Below are 19576 nucleotides of genomic sequence, written 5' to 3' on the forward strand. Positions count from 1 at the left end.
ATTACTAAGCAAGTAGGAAATCAAATTCTGATGGAAATGAAGCTAGAACTTTTTTTTTCCTAACCAGATGAGTGCAGATCAGCATCAGCATCTCTGGGAGCTTCTTATTTAGCGTTTTTTGTTTGTTTGTTTGTTTTTTGTTTTTTAATTGGAGGTACTGGGGATTGAATCCAGGATCTCGTGCATGCTAAGCACAGGCTCTCCACTGAGGAGGTATACCCTCCCCTCCCTGGAGCTTCTTAGAAATGCAAATTCATGGGCCTTAGAATGAGAGCTTCTCAGTATCAGACTCATCAGTCAGTATTTTAGCAAGATTTTCATATAATTTTTAGGTTCAGTAAAGTTTGAGAAACATTTATATACTTTTAAGTTAAGGGCAGAGGAAAATGGAATTGACTCTGCTTCTCCTTGGCCTATTTTATAATGCCTGGCATATCTTTAAGTCTGCAAGTGAGAGAGAGAACTGAACCTCTGAGTGATCATGGGAAGGACAAAAAGCTAAACAGTGAGTACCTTCTTTCTAGGTCAAAATTTCAGAACATGGCCCAAAGGAAGGTAGACAGTTGGACAGTTTATCAGAACCTCATATGATGCTAAATGTGTGGTACAGATGGAGAAGGCAGAAGTTTATACGAAAATCTACCAAAAAAGTGGAATCACATAATTATGAAAATCACTGTGGCAAGTTAATGTTTTTTTTGAAGCATTCAGTGAGAAACAAGTTAAGGATCATGGGGAGTTGGAATCAGAAACAAACATTTGACTAGAGAGTAACATAGTTGCTTGACAGAAAGTAGTTTAAGGAGAGAAAAAAGGGGGGAGGAAATGCTTAGATTCCAGGATTCCATATGGATCCTATTTCCAATTAAATTATGTTTAATTGACTCTGCTAGAGATATATTAGCAAGCAGGCATTCCTTCAGCATTAAGATACCTTTTTGTTTTTACTGTTTGCTGATAAAATAGAACCCAAGTACGTACTGCATGACATGCTACATTAAAATCTACCTACTTCAAAACCAAGAAACCTTTCTTATGCTTTGTTTAAATTAAAAAATATTTAGAGTCCTCTCATTTTTTGGTAAGCTTCAAATTTCTCAATTTATATAGTACATTCTTCATTAGTCTGGATTCCCATTTTCCTCAGATTTTCTACTCAGATGAGAAGGCAATGAAATTCATTCAGCTTGAACGACTGTATCATGAGCAACTGCTTGCAAATCTTTCTGCCATTCAAGAACAGTGGGGTGAGTACAGACTAACATTGGTTGTGGACTTGTCAATAATCTAACAAATTGCTAAATAGAAAGTTAACATATTTGACCTGGTTTTGTAAGTCAGGAAATGTTTCTACAGTCAAGTTAATGTTAAAAAGAAAGTAGCATTTTTACCATAAGTTTATGTCATTGTGAGAAAATTTTTCTCTTTGCATTTTGCTCGTCGTATCAGTGCCAGAGAAAGAACACTTGCAACTATTTGCATTGCTTCTGATCCCTTTGTGTGCCCTACTGGCTCATACAGTCTCTGGGATAATATTTACTTATACTGAAAAGTAATCACTTAGCTATTTCTAACTGTGTTAACCTTGGGGTTGAGAGATACATTTGCATGATTTTAGTCAATGGTACCAGTTAACTATTTTTTTCTCTCCTAAATATGTTTTGTAATAGCCAGTAACTGAAAAATATTTTAAATTTAGAAACAAAATGGAAAACTGTACAACCACATACAGTTACATCTTTGAGGAATTCAGACAAAGGATTTAATGGTGAAGATTTTGAACGGCTTGCTAAGTTTTGTACAACACATCAAGAGTAAGTACATCAGTGGGAGAATGTAGCTCAAGTGGTAGAGCACATGCTTAGCATGCACAAGGTCATGGGTTCAATCCCCAGTACCTCCTCTAAAAGTAAACAAATTGAATTACCTCCCCTCCCTCCAAAATAAATACATAAATAAAAATTTAAAAAAAGAGTAAGTACACCAGTATTCATTTACAATGAGTGGGAATAGAATGTTGAAGAAGCATTGTAGCATTGAATATTTGAAACACAAGATTCATTTCTTTATCTATTTTGTTAAAAGTTTCAACTGGAGAAATTGAAACTGATAAAATAATTAGGTTCCTTTCTCAGCTTTTATCTCCATTTCTTATTAACAGAAGACATACTTTACATGAATTCAAAGCACATTCTAATTAGAAATTTTTAAATATAACTTCTAATTTTGATAACTTTTTGGTTAAGAGATTAGGTGAATCAGATGGAAAATTTGTGTTAGTGTTTTTTATTATAATTGTTTTTCAGTGTATGTTTGTTAGTGTTTGTATATTGTAGTAAAATATGTTTTTAAGAGTAGTCTAATACTTCAAAGCAAATGCACTGTGGTTTTTAAACCAAAATACTGTAGAAGGAACACTACATTTATCAGATAATTTTAAAATGCTTGATTTTTATCAAAGAGTTGGATTTTTAAAACTGAATACAGTAAAAATAAAGCACTTAAATATTTATCTTTTTAATTCATTCTTTGAAGACTCAGAATTCTGAGGATGAGGGGACATGGTAGTGATTAAACTGGTGCAGATTTCTGGGATATACAGCATAAGTAGAGGCTGAAGGACTTTGTTCTGTTGATAAGTTTTTCTCCTTTTCCTTCAGAATCTCAAAGGGTAAACTAAAAACTATTTGTTAATAATGAATCAGACCCAAGTAGTAGTTGCTTAGTTCATGCAGCAGATAGACAGTTGCTTTTGGATCTGGTTATTCTGGAGACCAGCCTTTGAAGAATGATTCTAAATTCAGAAGTGATGCTCATTCAGCCCTAGTGGTGACAGTTTTGTGTTAGTCAGTTTGAACCTTTGAAACAGTATTTTTAGGGATTCTGCATTAAAACCTAATTTCTTAGCGTGTTAAAAGATTAACTTTCAACTTTGTAGAGTTTAATGTAATTTTTTATAATAGGTAAAGGGGATTATTTTCTGTCAAAGTGTTCAATATAGACATTTTTTTCTGCCCTTCCCATGGAACTAATAATTTTTTAATGTGTTACAAATGTTTTAATTATTTAAAAACAAATATTTATTGACATAATATGAGCATGCCTTTTTCTTTACTTTCCTTTTTTTCTCTTTTTAAATAAAAGGCAGCTTGCCAACATGTAATTTGAAAACTGGTCTTCAGTTGCTTTGCTTCATACCAGTAGAGAATTTCTGGCTAAAGAACAGTGGATAGTATAGTAAACAATACCAAAAATTTTTATGCTTTAAGTTTGATAATTCCCCCAAATTATACTTCTGAAATTATATATATTTAATATAAAAACATTTTGAGTTATACATTAAATAAGTACACAAGTTTGATGAATTTTTACATGTACATGTATGTGTATGTAACTACCACTCTGACCAAGATACGGAACAGTCCAGCCCCTCAGAAAGCTCCCTCATTTGTGTACAAAATCAGTACCCAGCCCCCAAAGGAACTACTGTGTGAGTTCTTTAAGAATGTATTTGCCTTTCTGTAATTTCATACAAAATTCAATCACATAGAATGTCGATTTTTGTATCCAGCTTCTTTTGCCCATATTTATGTTTGTGTTACATGTTGTTACATGTATGGTAATTTGCTCTGTTTTAGTCCCATGTGGTTTCATTATATGACTCTGTAGCAATTTATTTACCCATTATATTGTTAATAGACATTTGAATTGTTTATGGATTTTGAATATTACGAATAAAATGGCTGTGAACATTTTTGTGTATGCTTTTTGGTGAATATATGCATTCTTTTATCTTGGGTATTCCATAAAATATAATATTTAAAATTTCTTTTTTTGTTATCTATTTCTATGGATAATGCCAATAAAATTATCTTCCACCATAACCTATTTTTAGACTATAATGACATAAACTGAAAATTTAAAAATACATATGTAAAATGCTCTTTAAATACATTATTAGCAAAGGTTAACTTTTTTTTCCTGGATCTCAGCATTTGTAACTTCTTTGAGGGTTTTCAGTAGTTATTGGCCATCTCAGGAGATTAACACATGATATAGCTGCACTTTGAACTATGTGAACTAGTGGTAATGTTTCAGCAGTGGAAATGTTCTGTGCTAATATTAGAATCCAGAGAAGCTGTATTTTTTTTTAAACAGTCATTTCAGTGACATTTGCTTTGAAGCATATTGCTGCTGTAATTTTTTTTAATTCTTTTTTTCTCTCTTTTCCTACAGTCCCCTTTTATCCAAACATAAGGTAAGAGGTTGTTTTCTTGGAAAATATTTATAGGAAAAATGTTGTGTCATGTTTGTTGTATGGACTATTTTAGAAAACAGAAACCTCTTCAGATTATTTTCAGCTTTTGAATTTAATGCAACAATTTCCCCCAAAGTTTTTTTTTTTTTTTCTTTTTAAAAAACTTTTTAGGTAGCAGCTGTACAAAAGTCCCTGGGAAGGAAATGCTTTACACAGTTAATAGTGTCTGAAGAGCCAAAGGAAAGAGGAGCTACAGCCAAAGAGCCGGGTATGTTTTTAAAGAGGGATATAAGAATGCCTGCCTCTTAACAATATTTAACAAGTGTTAACATCTGAATTGCTGTGAAGGAATTTTTTTGCATATACCTCTCCTAGCAAAAATAGCAAAGTAAGAGTTTTTTGCATTGTGTAACTCTTTTTAGATATCTAGTAGTAGAAATTATATAACCTAAATTTTTATAAAAACAAAATTATTTCATGTTTTCAGTAGATGGTGGTTATACGTATCTAACAGAATATGACAAGATTGTACAAATAAGCTCTGAAATAGAAATTGGTTTTAGTGTATTCAGCATCTTTTTCTGTTTAAAAACCAACAATTATTGTAAAGACTTTACCAGAAATTTGTTCTGAAAATCTAGTTATTATCAAGATAAACTCTGTATCTTAATAATTTATCTATAGTAATTTATTTTCTTTCTTTTTTGTTAATTAACATATAGTATACTTTAATTTGTATATATACATTTCTAAGGCATTTATGATATATCACTTTGTGTCTTATGTCAGAAGTTAAAGATTTTTAGAAACCTTTTTTCTTGTAGTAGTAATGTATGTTCATTATAAAAACATTAGAAAATAAAGTTCAATAAATATGTTTAAGGGTGTTTATCTGTCGTTGTGTGTGATTTTAGTACTAACTGATATTCCTGGGTTTATGTTCCTGGGCCTGAGAGCCCTGGTAGTAAACAGGCGGCATCAGGTGTTTTGACTGAATTGTCTGAAGAGATAAGATGCCTTCAATTTCACTTTGCTTTTTTTCTTTACAGTCTTTGTTTCTCCACAGGCCTCCTACCCACTCCCTAATCTTACTTTATTTCCTTGTATGAGGCAAATTTGAGTTGCTTTAGGTTAATCCTATTATACATTCTGTTTTTCCTGCCTCTTTTTTCCCGTTATTTTTATACTGGAAATCAGAGTGCAATGAACCTCATAAAAATCTTAAAAGAGGGAAAAACATCACCAGATAGTTACGTAGTTTGGGTGTGGATATGTCTCTGTGATGTGCACATTGGAAAGAATGCTTTCACGAGCTGATTGTTGAGTCTGACACAACTAGCTTGGCACTACTTCTAGCTTGGCCTCTGCTGCGAGAGATACATGGCACAGATAGGGAAACTGAGATACCAGTTTAGGCCACTTGCTTGGTGCTTTGATTTAGAACTAGAACCTGGGTCTGTCTCTGGTTTCTTATTGAATTGCAGCACATACTTCTCCCAAGTAAGTTGTATGGATTGTCAATGACTTCACAATGCAGACATTTCACTAATAACCATTTTAAGGGGCGGGTGTGGACTAAATTCTGGAAAAAGAAATCTTGCTAAATCTGATAAAATAATATCTTTTGAGGAAAAATGTCAAATCTCTCAGAAATGTAAGAAAGTGGGAAAATATGGAAATACTACTTTAAATGATTTATATTAAATATATAGTTCTAGTGTTGTACATGTTCTACAGTGTAGATTTTCTCTTTTCTTTCTCTCTACATTTCTTGGTCTTAAGCTCCTAATGTGTAAATTGCTTTTTTGGGTGTGTAGCGGTTAAAGACATTGTTTCTGGAACCATACTTGTCTGGTTTAAATCCGGGCTCTACTACTTTAAGTTGTGTGACCTTAGGCAAGTTGCCTAACTTCTCTGTCCCTTCTTTTCCTCAGCTCCAAAAGGTGGACACTGATAGTTCTTACCTCATAGAATTCTTACGAGTATTAAATTAGTAATTTCATTAAAGTTTAGAACAGTACTCGGCACAAGGTAAGAACTCAGTATGTGCTCACTGCCGTCATTAGTCTCCACCACTTCCCTCATGTTATGCTACTCCTACTACTGATACTCCATTAACGTTGTCCATGTGTTATTTATCACTACTTTTCTAATTAGTCTGCCATTATTAAAGTCTTCAAGTAATTTACATAGTATTTTCTATTTTCAAAATATGTTTTATGTATATTATTCATCTGTTTCTCTTACCCAATAAAGTAGGCTAAATCATTTTAAGAAACTCAAGGAAGGGAAGTGACATATTCAGGAACAGAACTAGTTAGAACTCAAAGCTAAACTGTAGTTTTCTGACCCTGAAGCCCATGCATTTTTATTAATTTATGTTTTAATTAATTTTTATTAAGTAATGTTTTACATGTAAAAATAATATGTTACATGCATACATTATAACAAATGATTTTTAAAAATGAAGACCTGTGAACCTTATACCCAATTAAGGACTGAATTATTGTCAGTTCTGTTACAACCACCTTTGTGCTCCTCTCTATCCCATCATCTGCTTTCATTCCACCCCTGAGGTAGCCGTTATCCTGAGTTTTATATTTATAATGTTCTTCCCATTTTTCATCAACTTCACAACTGTATATCATGAAAGTACAATTTCCATGCAGTAAAATGTACCCAATTTAAGTGTATATTTCATGAGTTTTGACAACTGTATACCTCCATGTAACTATTAATCTCAGTCAAGATATGGAGCATATTCATCACTCCAAAATCTTCCTCCCAGTCATCTTACACTCAGTCTCTCCCACCTCTGGTCCCAGGCAACCCAGTGCTTTTGTTATCATCAGTGGGTTTTCTGAGAGTCATCCATATAGTATAAATCATGAGTCCATTCCTTTTTATTGCTGAGTAGTATTCCACTTTTTGACTATACCACAATTTGCTTATCAGTATGCCTGCTGATAGACATTTGAGTTGTTTCCAAGTTGGGGCTATCCTGAATAAAACAGCTAGGAAGTTTTTTTGTAGATACATATTTTCATTTCTCTTGAGTAAAGAATCACTGAGTCATAGGGAAGGTAAATGTTTAACTTTATAAGAAATTGTCAGTTTTCCAATGCAGTTACACCATTTTATACGTCATCAGCAATATATGAGAATTCCGTTCGCTCTACATCCTTGCTGACATTTAATGTTGTCAGTCTTTTTTATTTTAGTCATTTTAGTGGATATGAATGTCACTGTGGTTTTAACTTGCCTTTCGCTGATGACTGGGTGTGTACATTTTTAGTTTTAAATTAACCTCTATAGAAGCTGTACTGATTTATTAACAGTATTTCACGTAACACTGTTTCAAATGTAGTTTAAGTATTTTTTTTCAAAATTTAAGTATAAATTTTTATAGTGCAGATTTCTTTTTCAAACCTGATACCACTCAAATGTTTGTACCTAATGATGATTAGTGAGATACTCAGAGGCATAAAAAATACATTAACTTATGAATGCTTTAGTCTCGTATCATGAATTACATGGGAAATTTTCCCCTGAAGAGAATTGATCGGGGAATGGGTGATGAGAGAGTAACTCAAGGGCATATGCATTTGCAGAGCATGTGTTGGAACTGCGGTTAAGTCTAACTTCTCATTTTAGAACTACCTCATTAATTTGGTATTTATTAAGTATCTTGATGCTCTCAGCTGTTATTTCCATTTTTATTTCATCAGAATAGTTTTTTTTTTCTTTTTTTCTTAAGTCAATGCAATAAGGATTAATAAACTTACCTCATTAGAGCTTTGGGTTCAGGAGAGCCAGTTAACAGAAATTCATGTTAATATTAACAGGAACATTGACAATAAGCTTTATACTATGGTACATACTTGTAGAAAATTCAGAAAATATTTTTGTTTAAACGTAATGGATCAAACATTTACCTCCACCTTTTCTTGGAACGCTATTAAAATGTCAGAAAGGGATCCTTAAAGGCAGAAAGCCAGAGGGGCAGAACTGGCAGGGAAACAGCAGCAGATGTGACATCCAGGAAATTTTGGAAGCTGGAAAGCAGATGGACAAGTGGCAACTGGCTTAACATACCAGAGGAAGCTGAAAACTAAGTGTCTACAGGGAGAGTGTTGATTTCTGCCTGGAAAGGTTTGGAATTTGGAAGTACCAAGGGTACCTCTTAATTTATGGGTTTAGGGTTGGGCTGAAAGACTATATATAAGGAGTATTTAAACCTTTATATTCCCTATCAAGCAGGAGGCCCTACTGGAAGCTGGACGCAATACAGCAGTGCCTTCAAAATTGTGAGAGAAAATGATTTCTAACCTAGAAAACCAAAGTTTTAGTCAAGGGAAGGAATAAAGACTTTCAGATGTGAACAGTCTTAAAATGTTTACCTTCCATGTACCTTTTCTTAGGAAATGTTCTACTAAGAGAGAATAAACAAAGAGGAAGGCCTGGGGTTCAGGGAAAACAACGTTTCCAAAACAGAGCTGAAAAGAATTCCTAAGATCACTGGAAAGGGAAATTCCAGGGCGATACCTGTGTAGCAGGCCTGGAGAGGAGCTCCAGGTCAGGGACTTAAGAAGGATATGTTTTAAAACTGATAGATTTTCTTTTGATATATGTGCCATAGTTGTACATCTGTCAGAGTTTGAAGATGCATAGGTAAAGAATTTTTTTTTAATGGAGTAATGCAGTTATCAACACCAAGGAGAGCAAAGCATAAATGAGAAAGGAAAAGGTGTCATAGTACACAGTGTGGGTCAGTTGTGAGTAGTATTTACAAAGCCCTGGTAATCTAAACACCTCAATATTGATTTGCCCCGGAATTGTGTTGAATTGTAATGGGAGCTGGAGGAAGGGAAAGAAAACATCACTAGGGGAGAGGGGAAGAATTGAAAGAACTGAGAGAACTAATTCTCTTCTTCCATAGTAGCAAGTCAGTAGGTGATCTCTAAAACTGAAAAGTCAATAAATAACAATATAGGTCTTACCTAGGAATGGTAAATATGAGAGGAAACAGCTAAAAGAATTGAAAAGTGGCTGCCCCTAGAGAGCAGGAACAGACTGGGGAGGTTAAGGCAGAGGACTATTTTTCATTACCTGTGAAGACAGATTTTAGCTTTTCCTCCAAAGCATAATTTGAGACAACAAATTATAAAATAGCATATGTCATATTTGATTTGGAGACTGAATATGTATTAAAAATATAACTTAGATTTTATGTGGCATCAAACATAAACTACAGCCACTCTCCTGATCTAGTTTGGAACTCTTGCCCTTTGTATCTTAAATTACTACTATTTTTTTTTCATATTTGTATTGTTTCTAATAGTGGAATGAAGCAACTGTTTTCAGGCTAGTATTTTATAATACATTGTACCAATGCATAGTCTTCATTACACGTCACTTAAATGGTATCTTGCTTTATTAGAAACATTACTTTAAACAATTGTATTTTGCCTAGTAACTGTAGTCAGTCACCTTACTTTCTACTCATATAATGGCATCTCAGGCTGATTTGCTAACTTTTCAGTTACTTAATAGCTATTAGTCTCATTTTGATTCTTTGTGATGTAGTCCCATTCGATTCCAAACTTTACCTTAACACTTACATCTCATTTTATTCAAAGCTCTTCTCTGTTCACCAGCTCTCTTCAGGGGCAAGGAGCATGGTCCGCTTGCTGTTGAAGTTAGATTAGTGCATATGACTGAATCCAGACTACAGGCACATGTGGTGGCTCTAGCAGGACCAGCTGAGGAGGGGCTTACTTCAAAGTCACTATCCTAAATATTTACAGTCCTTTAGGTAACTGATCCTTAGCTAGAGACAGCACATCCCATTCCTCTGATGTGGGGGCCTCTCTGCCCTGTGTTTATGCTGTTTATTCTCTGAATTCTGTAGATGTGTTTTGAGGGCCATCTTCTGATCCTTTGGGTACTGGGAACTTTTGGAAGACAGTGTGGTCCCTTTTCCATCTGGTTGTGGCCCTCTTTGCTCTGACCTCCATCTTAACAGAAGGGCACACCGGCAAGGTTGGTGTCTGAAGCAGACAACCTAATGGGGAGTAAAATGTCCATGTGTTTTCGTGTAGTCTTCAAACTGAGTGATTCTTTGGGGTGGGAAGAGAGAAGGAATGCTGTACTCTCCCAAAAATTGGCCTCTTTTTCCTTGTCATCTTCTTTTTTTTTTTTAATGGAGGTACTTGGGATTAAACCCAGGACCTTGTCTAAGCATGTGCTCTACCACTGAACTATATATACCCTGCCCCTTTCTTGTCCTCTATCTGATATTTGAGTCAAGGTGTTGGGGGGCGGGGGTAGTACAAACTCTAATAAACTCAGCAGTCCAGAGTTGATGTGGTCAGCCTTTGTCCCTGATTCTCAGAAATAGGAAGATGGCATTTACTGCCTTTTCTTTGATCTGGTATGTGCCTCCATTGCCAACTGGTAATTATTAAAGTGCCATAAATGAGAAACCAAGTAGAATTATGTTTCATCCTTGATTTTAACCTTTGGCCCATTATTTATATAAATTAAATAATATGACAAAAGGAAAAGTTAAAACTCCTGTGGAAGTTGTTAGGAATGCCTTATGGACCAAAAACTAAATCATGAGCAAGACTCTCTGTTATCTACCAGTTTATGCATTTAGTATATATTTTGTGAAGGTTTTTAATTCTTTAAAGTGAAAGAAAAACATTTTAAATTTAAAATATTTAAATCTTACTGCCTCCCTTTAAGAAGTTACAAGTAATTTTCAAACATATTAATTTAGAATGTTACTATTAAGGATATTATGCTTAAACAAATTTGAACAGAGCAGACTTCCTTAATTTAGTCTTAATAGGTTAGAACCAGTATTGTTTTTCTTACACTTTAAATTATGTTACTAAGGTTCATCATGTGAAAATATTTAATATATGCCATGTCTTAATTTGTTTGCACTTTAAAATATTTAAATATAAGTGGCCAATAAAGTTCAGAAGAGTATTTTTTAAACCTTTGAAAAATGACTTTTTTAGTGATAATGAAGACTAATTACTTATTCATATTCTTGACATGTTTTTGAATAATCTCTGTTAATTTTTGTATGTAAAGGATTAATTACTGAATGTTTAGGATATTTCCTCTACCTAAAGATCCAACAGGTAGAATTTCTATTTGAGAAGTCCCACATATTCCTCATATGTCCTTTCTCTTCTTTCGTGTACAAAGTGCTGTTTTGAATCTTAAAACAGCTTGTTTTGCTTTGTCTTTAGAGAGTGAAACTTGTCTTGGCATGGAATCAGGAAAAGAAAGCCAACATAAAGAAGAGACCCGAGAGAGCAGTCCCTGCTGTAATCAGATGGCCAGACAGGCAGATCCCCCGAGCTTACCAGTAACTGCAGCAAAGGACCACACGGAGGAGCCGCTCTGCAGCGCTGAAGCCACACTGGAGCTCCACGCCCAGCCTTTGGAGTCAGCCGGGAGCAGGTCTGGGCCACACTCTTCCGGGAGTGCTTATGAGGATGACAGCCGCTTGCCGCTGGCTCAGACAGAGGCCTGCCAAGATGTGGCCGAAATAGAAAGCATTGCTGAAGACCCTAAGGTTTGCAGCGAGTCAGTGATAGAGCCACTGATTTTACCAGGCTCTGGCAATATACCTCCTGTGTTGATTTCTGAGGGTAAATATTCACAGACTCAAAGAAAGGAACTCCGATTGCTACTTCAGGATGCTTCTGAGGCGTTGCCCACAGACCAGCCTGAGGACAATGAATTAAATGAGCTGCAGCAACCTGATCTCACAGGCGGTGATGGAAAATCACCACAAGGGCAGACTGACTCAGAGGGCTCTGAGAGTGTACTTTGTGAAAATAATAAAGTATCTGACTTAGATACAGTGCTTCCAGAGGTGTATATGGCCCCAGAGGAACAGGGAGATAAGGACGACCAAGTCAGTAAAGAAACAGAAGACTATTTAAACAGCCTTTTAGAAGGATGCTTAAAAGATACTGAAGATTCTCTCCCATACGACGATAATCAAGAGGAAGATTCTGATCTCCTTCAAGATCTTTCTCCTGAAGAAGCATCCTATAGTCTACAGGAGAGTCTGTCTTCTGATGAAAGTTGTCTTTCTCTCGATGATCTTGCAAAAAGGATAGAGATTGCAGAGGTAAATTTGAGATTTAATATAAATACAATTAAAAGTAAAGTGAAATTTGAAAGCACATTTATGCTAAATATTGCCTTGTTTTTGTCAATTTTCCCTGGCCTCAAACATGAGGGGGGAGTTTAGTTAATGTAAACTTTTAGTCACTAATAGTTTTATTTATTTACATATATTAAATAAAATGACTTTTAATTGTGATGTTTATACCTCAGGAAGTTATATTGCATGCCTCCAGTACAGTAAGCATTATGTATACCATTTTTTATATTTTTGTGACTTTTATTTGGCAGCCCTGGAATTACAAACAAGACAAGATTAGATACATGCTTGTAAGGAAATCTCATTTTTCTTATACATCTAGAAGATAAAATACATTCTCACTGTTTCTTATTATTACCATATTTTTTTAATTCTTTAAAATAGTATAACAGAATAAAGGAAATATTTTAAAATACAATAGAAGTAGGAGAGACTGAATGGATTTTTAAGCCATTAAGTTTATATGCTGTGATCCTTCTCTTTCTTACAGTATTAATTTATAAGCTCTAGGTTTGAACAAACAATAATTACTGCTTGACTAAGTCAAATATTACAAATAAGTCAAAGTTTTAAAGTTTCTCTAAGCAGTAATTAAACTGTCAAAACCAGAAAAGGGGGGAGAGGAGAGTATCAAGATGACCATCCTCCTTTGTTTGCTAATTCAATTTTTTTTAAGTTAAGGAAAAAGAAACAAAAAGCCATTCCAGAACTATAGCCCCTCAGGAAGGCAGCCTGGCGTAGTGGAAAGAAGAGTCTGAACGTTATTTCAAATACCGACTCCACCAGTTACCAGCCTTATGGAGTTACTGTTTAACTCTCTAATTCTGCTGACTCTCTGAGGATTAGGATGCTAACTCCTTTTCCTCTTCATCTTATATTTTTTCTAAGTAAGCTTTTAATTTAACTTATATTCATTGTTTTATTCTGCATTATCACTGAGAAAAAATTAAGCAGAAAATGGAAAAGTAACAATGCCAACATAGACAACAGAACACATGAAAATGGAACCCCGTGAAAGCTTTCTAAGATAATTAACTGTTACATTACTAGCTTCCTTTATTGCCATTTATAGTCAATTCTCCATCAACTCTGATTTTTCTTAATTTTTTTCTTGACAAGATTAGATAAAATAGTCATTCTTTTGTCTATTTAACCAGGTCTTTTTATTACCTTTTACAGTCAATCCTCCATAAACCATAACTTTTCTTCTTAATTTTTTCTTAAAATTATTTAGTAGTGCTTAAGGAGTACAGAGTTTTCTGTTTGGGGTGATGAAAATTTTAGAAAAAGATATTGGTGATGGTTGTACAGCATTGTGAATGTAATTAATACCACTGAACTATACATCTAAAAATGGTTAAAATGGCAATGTTATGTTATACGTATATGTTATATATATATATGTTTTTTTTACCACAATTTTTAAAATAGTTTAAAAAAATTTAAATAGCACTAACAGTACAGCACTGTACCCAGTGATTCCTTCTCTTGTTTAATTTCATCAGACCTTTGGTACAGGGAATTATCAAAACAGAAATCACAACCATATTTACATCTAGCTATAATATGAAAGATTACCATTATCTGACTGCTTCTTTTCAAGCTGAACCAAGCTGACCTTATGTATACTCTAGTTTTACCTTTTAGGTATAAACTGTGAAGACAGACCAGAGTGCTCCTGTTTGAGTCTCCCTGCCTACCCTAAAGAACATTTATGGTGGGGCAGTGCTGTTAAATTAACATTATATTACAATTAAATGGGATAGTCCTTTCTCAAGCTCATAATGGCAGTTTTTCCTCTAGATGACACCTAGCAGTTGAAACTATGTGTATATACATTTTAAAGCTGCCTTTCCTGTGAAGTTACTTTTTATACATGATGGTTCCCTTTCCTAAAAGTCTTTTGGTCTGTTAAATTATGCTGTTTTAAGAACCCCAAAAGTTCCGTATGACTAACAAAACTGATTGACTTTCCTATGCTGATGCGAAACAGATTGTTTCTGAATACTTTCTTCTCCATTCTGAAAAGTATACTTTAATAAAATCTGCCTAACTGTGTCAGGAAGTTTTTAAAATTTCAAAAATAAAAAGCACTAATGCTTACTATTTTCTTAATACCTTAAGAATGAAGTTTTGGGCTAAGTAAAATGTTCAGGGGTTTGCTTATAAGTGCAAACTTTTTTTTTAATCCAAACATTATTTCATGCTTTTAATGGAATTGTACGAAGGATATCTTCCATGTGTCAGGTGCTAAGGATACAGTGAGGCATCAAATGAAGTTCTTGGCGTTTTGGGGGTTCTCTGCTGCCACACTTGTCCATACTTTTGCTAACAGAGGATACAGAACATAATTTCTTAATAACTCAACAATAAGAATAATATTTTTTACACTCTCAGGAGCCGCTGAGGCTCGTGAGCCTGCTTTCCTCCACATCACTGTGCTATCCTACTGAGTCTTTCTCTCCCAAATCTGTCGTTTCTTCCTGTCAGTGACTCTGCCCTTCACAGATTTCCTTACTGCTTGTCACTCTTTCTCCCACTGTGTTTATGGTAGAATGTAATGGTATGTTCTTTCATTGCCAGTTTTCCCTTCTTTTCTTGTGTCTCTGCTTTCATTTTCTTGTGCCACTTCTGCATTGCTCAGCTCTGGGTTCAGTGGAACTTGGCTTTGATAACCATTACCAGCACAGTGAAAGTATTTACTGTGTTTTTTTAAGCAATTAGGTTCATCACTTAAAATGAAACAATTTTTATATAAAGTCCCATCAAGAACTAAAAATGTGTACACTAATTTAATTTGTTAAAATAGAGACATGTAGAAGTGAAACTTTCCTGGGTTTGGGAACCTTTTTCAAAACCAGAATAATTTTGCTAAGTCAGATGATAGCTTGGTATCTGAAGCATTGCTGTTCTTTCTTATATAAAAAAGAGCATGACACACCATCATGAAAAGTATAATCTCCACTGTTTTAAAAAAGCATCAGAAACATTTACGCTCATTTTACAGATTTTTAAGAAAAAAGTTTATCACGTGTTGAGTGTCAGCAAGTTAGAGAGATTCACTCATTTATTCCCTCATTGAGTAATTATTATATGAGTAACTTCTATGTGAGTGCCATGACATTACATATGCAGTGATTAAAAATTCAGAGAAGGATGCTATATGTATGAAACCTTCAGTCTAACAGTTGTCTGACTGCAAATGTTACCTGTTTGCTGAGTTTGAGTATCCCGGTTTTGGGGAAAAGATGAAATTTTATCTCAGTACCCATAATATACTGACATGATTATCTCTTAATGTCAGAATCCAAACTCATTTTACCCAGGAACCTAGTAATGCTAACAGATCATTGACTTGCTTAGTTTTAGAACCTGGAAGGGTTGCATTATCTTCTCTTTAAACTCTTGAGCTGTTCCTAGAGTCACAACCTTAGAGAGGAAATATGCTATACAAATTCAGGGCGGCATTAGGACCCAACTTCATACAGCTAATAAAAGATCACTCAGCTTAGGATAGACTGTTACATGTTTTAGGGGTGAGGGAGTTGTTTTGTTTTCTAAATAAGTAACACATCAAATGTTGGGTAAATTTTATAAAAATTAATCTATTCACAGTGAAAATAATCATAGTATGTAATTCAGCGATCCCTTTGTGGGCAGATTTTAGCAGTATGATATGCCGTATGGAGATAAACCATTTTTCTTCATTAACATACATGTGTGTGATCTGTTTGTAGAGATATTGTATGTTCAGAAAACTCTATTAAATGCTTCAGATTCAAGTGATTTTTTTAAGTGATTTTTGTTTTTAGAAATGATACCATAATATGATAGCTGGAGAAGAAGCTACTCCGCTACTGCTTTAAAAAGCTTTTAATGTGAAAGAGGACAAAATATGTTTCCTACCTTCTGTCTACCTTGGCAACATTTGCTGATATCCTCAGGTCTACCTGTCTCACGGGAAACAAAATAGAGGAGGACATAACCTAGAACTTTCTGATGGGGAGAAAGATGACAACCCCAAATTGCTGCCGGGTTTGTCTTCAGAGAAGCTATCTAATCTAAGTGACTTCTGCCCAGTAGTCATCTCTGTCTCTTGGCTAAGATCACTGGGATCGGTGAAGTTAAGTTACATTAAGACTAGCCACTGGGGGATTCCCTTACCAGCTGAAGATTGGAGGCTAGGACTAAGCAGTAGGATTTTAGGAAATTATGTAGTTAGCTGTTCTATAAATCTCGGACAAAGGAGGGTCTTAGAAACAGCGATCATGATGTTCTTGAATGACTCTCTTCAGGAAAGCGGAAGTCCAGCTTCATCACAATAGAGGAAATACAGTTCTCCAGTAATAAAAGAGGGCTCATGGAAAATGCTTGACTCAGGGTTTATGTAAGTGCCTAAAGCGCCCCAAAGGATTATCCAGGGATTACCTATTTTCCTTTGTGCCAGATGGCCTCATCTTTGCTTTTCTTTTTTATCCTGCCCTCTAAATTTTCTAGTTAATTAATGCCGCTCTTGTTTATGATGTCTCTTGCACCCAGCTTCTTTTCTTTTCCATTTTGGTTATTCTTTTAATTTACATCTTTACTGCATCTTCCTGGACTTTTGCAATAGCTACTTAATAAGTTTCCCCATTCCTCATATCCTCTTCTTCCCCCACAAATTGCCTTACATTAGCACTCTATAAACTTGAGGTCTCAAACTGATACCCAAAGGGGCCAATCAGGCAACAGAAGTAAATGAAATGACTTAGTTGTAGAGAGATAGGGAGAATGTTCCCATGCTTTATCTAGAAAACTGAACAGCTTTTAAAATGCTATAGATGAAACCAAACACACCAGAGGGTCTGGATGTAACACACAGACTGCTAAATCTTTGCTATAAAATAATTTTTGCTTGTCAGTGTCCTCCCACAAATCCATTTGGCTCCAGAATAAGGGCTGTACTGTGTGACTTAGTATTCAGGACTCTTGGTAATCTGGCCCACTTTACCTTTCCAACAGCAGGTCCTACTGGTTCCTTTGTTCTCAACCTGTACTGCAGTCAGCCTGGCCTCCCTGCTGCCTCCCAGATACCCCTTGCAAATTGTGTTAGTCTGCTCTGGAGTGATGAATTCCTTTCTATGTGTTTATTTCTTCTCAATTCTCAAGATCTAGGTATCTAGATTGTGCCTTTTTAGCATGATGAGTGCCAGGCACAATGCCTGCTGTGGGCAGTACCCAGTAATTGCTGGCTGCTGCCGTTATTTCTTGATCACTGAAGTCCATAATGCTTATTCCTTTCAGACTACTCTGACTTTTAAATGAGAGAGGAGCTTGAGCACAATTCCTCCTAAAGTCTTATCTACCTGTAACATTCCCTTGTTATTATCGGGTGCACACATGCACATGTGCATAGCCTTCTACATCAAAGTGCAAACTCCTTAAGGACAGGGATCCTGTTGAATACATTTTTGTACTGTCTACAAAGCCAACACAGATTATTGTAAACAACAGCCACCTGAACACAGTAAACCTTCCCCCACCGTTCTTTCTTTTCTTTAATTTTCTTCTTCTTTTTTAACCTAGTTCGCTTAGAAAATAAATCACCTTTAAGGATAGATTTAGTTTTGATTATATTAATGGAAAAAGCTATGTTATTCAAATAAGTATGGGCTAGGTGCTCTCTCTGTATCAGCTGCTCATCTGTATATTCATTTGCTCTTTGGCATATTTATTGAGCACCTACTATATTTTAGAAACTAAGGAGGCACCAGTGAACACAGATCAAGTCCCTGCTCTTGTGATGCTTACTCTCTGGAGGGAGAGACACATAATAAAAACGTTCACATACAAATAAACAACACAGTTGCCAATATTGGTAGCGGCTCTGAAGAAATCTCAGCAGGGTGCAGGGGAGGTAGGGAGACTATAGTGATGGGTGGGGTGGAGGAATAGACTCTGTTAACCAGGGTGTAGGGGAAGGCAATGGTCAGCAGAAGGGCCAGCAGAGCTGAGTGCAGTGAACAAGAGAATAGCAGAAGTTCAGGTGGAGAAGGCAGGCTGGAGATTTTTCCTATAGGGCCTTGTAGACCAGGGTAAGGAACTGGAATTAAATTTAAATGATGTGGAATTTTGAAATGGATTTTGAGCAGAAGATTTTATGTGATTTGTTTCTTGGCTGCTCTGTGGAGACCAGAATAATAGAGGCAGGGGCCAAAGAAAGGAGACCAGTCTGTTTATTGCAATTATTCAGACGAGAAATAATGAAGGACTCAGTTTGTAGCATGGATATGGTGAAGATATATTTTTGAAGGAGGAGCTAACAGGATTTGGTAGTGGATTAGATATGGGGTAAGTGGTGAGGAGCAGTTTTGAGGAGAAGAGAATCCAGAGTTCTTATTTGGAATCTACCTATTTAAACGATTTATTGGGAGTTAAAAAGTGGGGTGGTATCTTGACATTCTTACCATTTATTTTTCTACTTTATGTATATTAAATTGTCCTTTTAAGCAAACAGAGACTAATTACAAAAACACGAGGTAGTGCCTAATCCAAAAACTGAGATACACTATGAAATTCATATTTTTATTTTAAAAAATTTTTTTCCTTTTTAAATTGGTCTTTTAAAAATTCAGCATCAACATACTTCATCATTGTTTGATCTTTGCTCTCTTCATACTGCGGTGTTCTAGGATGCATCATCGTGGGGTCAGAGATCGCCACCATGTTCTTTCTAGAAGATGGCTTTCCTCCACAGAGCAGCCTCCTCTTGCTCCAGCTGTGAATCGTTATATTAATTTGCTGTACTGGTAGACGTAACATTAATCTACTTCCAGATTAATTGAATGACACAAAGGATCTTTCATCTAACCATCTCCTCCCCCATGTCTCTAGATTGATGGATTTAGCCATTAGTTCAAGTATCTCTTAATTCAGGTTATGTGTAAAATAAGGATTTGTTGCTAGAGACAGAGTACTTTGGAAAGACAAAAGAAACTTAGTATAAGAAGCTAAACTGAGAGAGCTTAAATAAGCTGCTTATATCTGTAGCACTAATTATTAGCAGAGTTTGAATACAAACTCAAGATTAAACCTCTTGCCATTTCCCTAATGTGAAAAGATCTTATTTTCTATGATTATTA

The 19576-nt window shown here is 35.2% G+C and overlaps 1 protein-coding gene across 2 annotated transcripts in view; it reads left to right on the plus strand.

Moving 5' to 3' along the window:
• CNST (consortin, connexin sorting protein) overlaps positions 1-19576 on the plus strand; it is a 73152-nt gene that overhangs the window by 42097 nt on the left and 11479 nt on the right. Inside the window, exons 5-9 of one of the 2 annotated variants that reach the window (XM_006188108.3) lie at positions 1161-1247; positions 1700-1814; positions 4237-4258; positions 4430-4526; positions 11527-12419. In XM_006188108.3, coding sequence (XP_006188170.1) covers positions 1161-1247; positions 1700-1814; positions 4237-4258; positions 4430-4526; positions 11527-12419 — 1214 coding nt within the window. Of the gene's footprint in view, positions 1-1147; positions 1248-1699; positions 1815-4236; positions 4259-4429; positions 4527-11526; positions 12420-19576 lie in introns of both variants that reach the window. The other variant, XM_014562129.2, reaches the window with a different exon arrangement.

The sequence above is a fragment of the Camelus ferus genome, chromosome 23 (genome assembly GCF_009834535.1).
Source record: "Camelus ferus isolate YT-003-E chromosome 23, BCGSAC_Cfer_1.0, whole genome shotgun sequence".
NCBI classification, from domain to species: Eukaryota; Metazoa; Chordata; class Mammalia; order Artiodactyla; family Camelidae; genus Camelus; species Camelus ferus.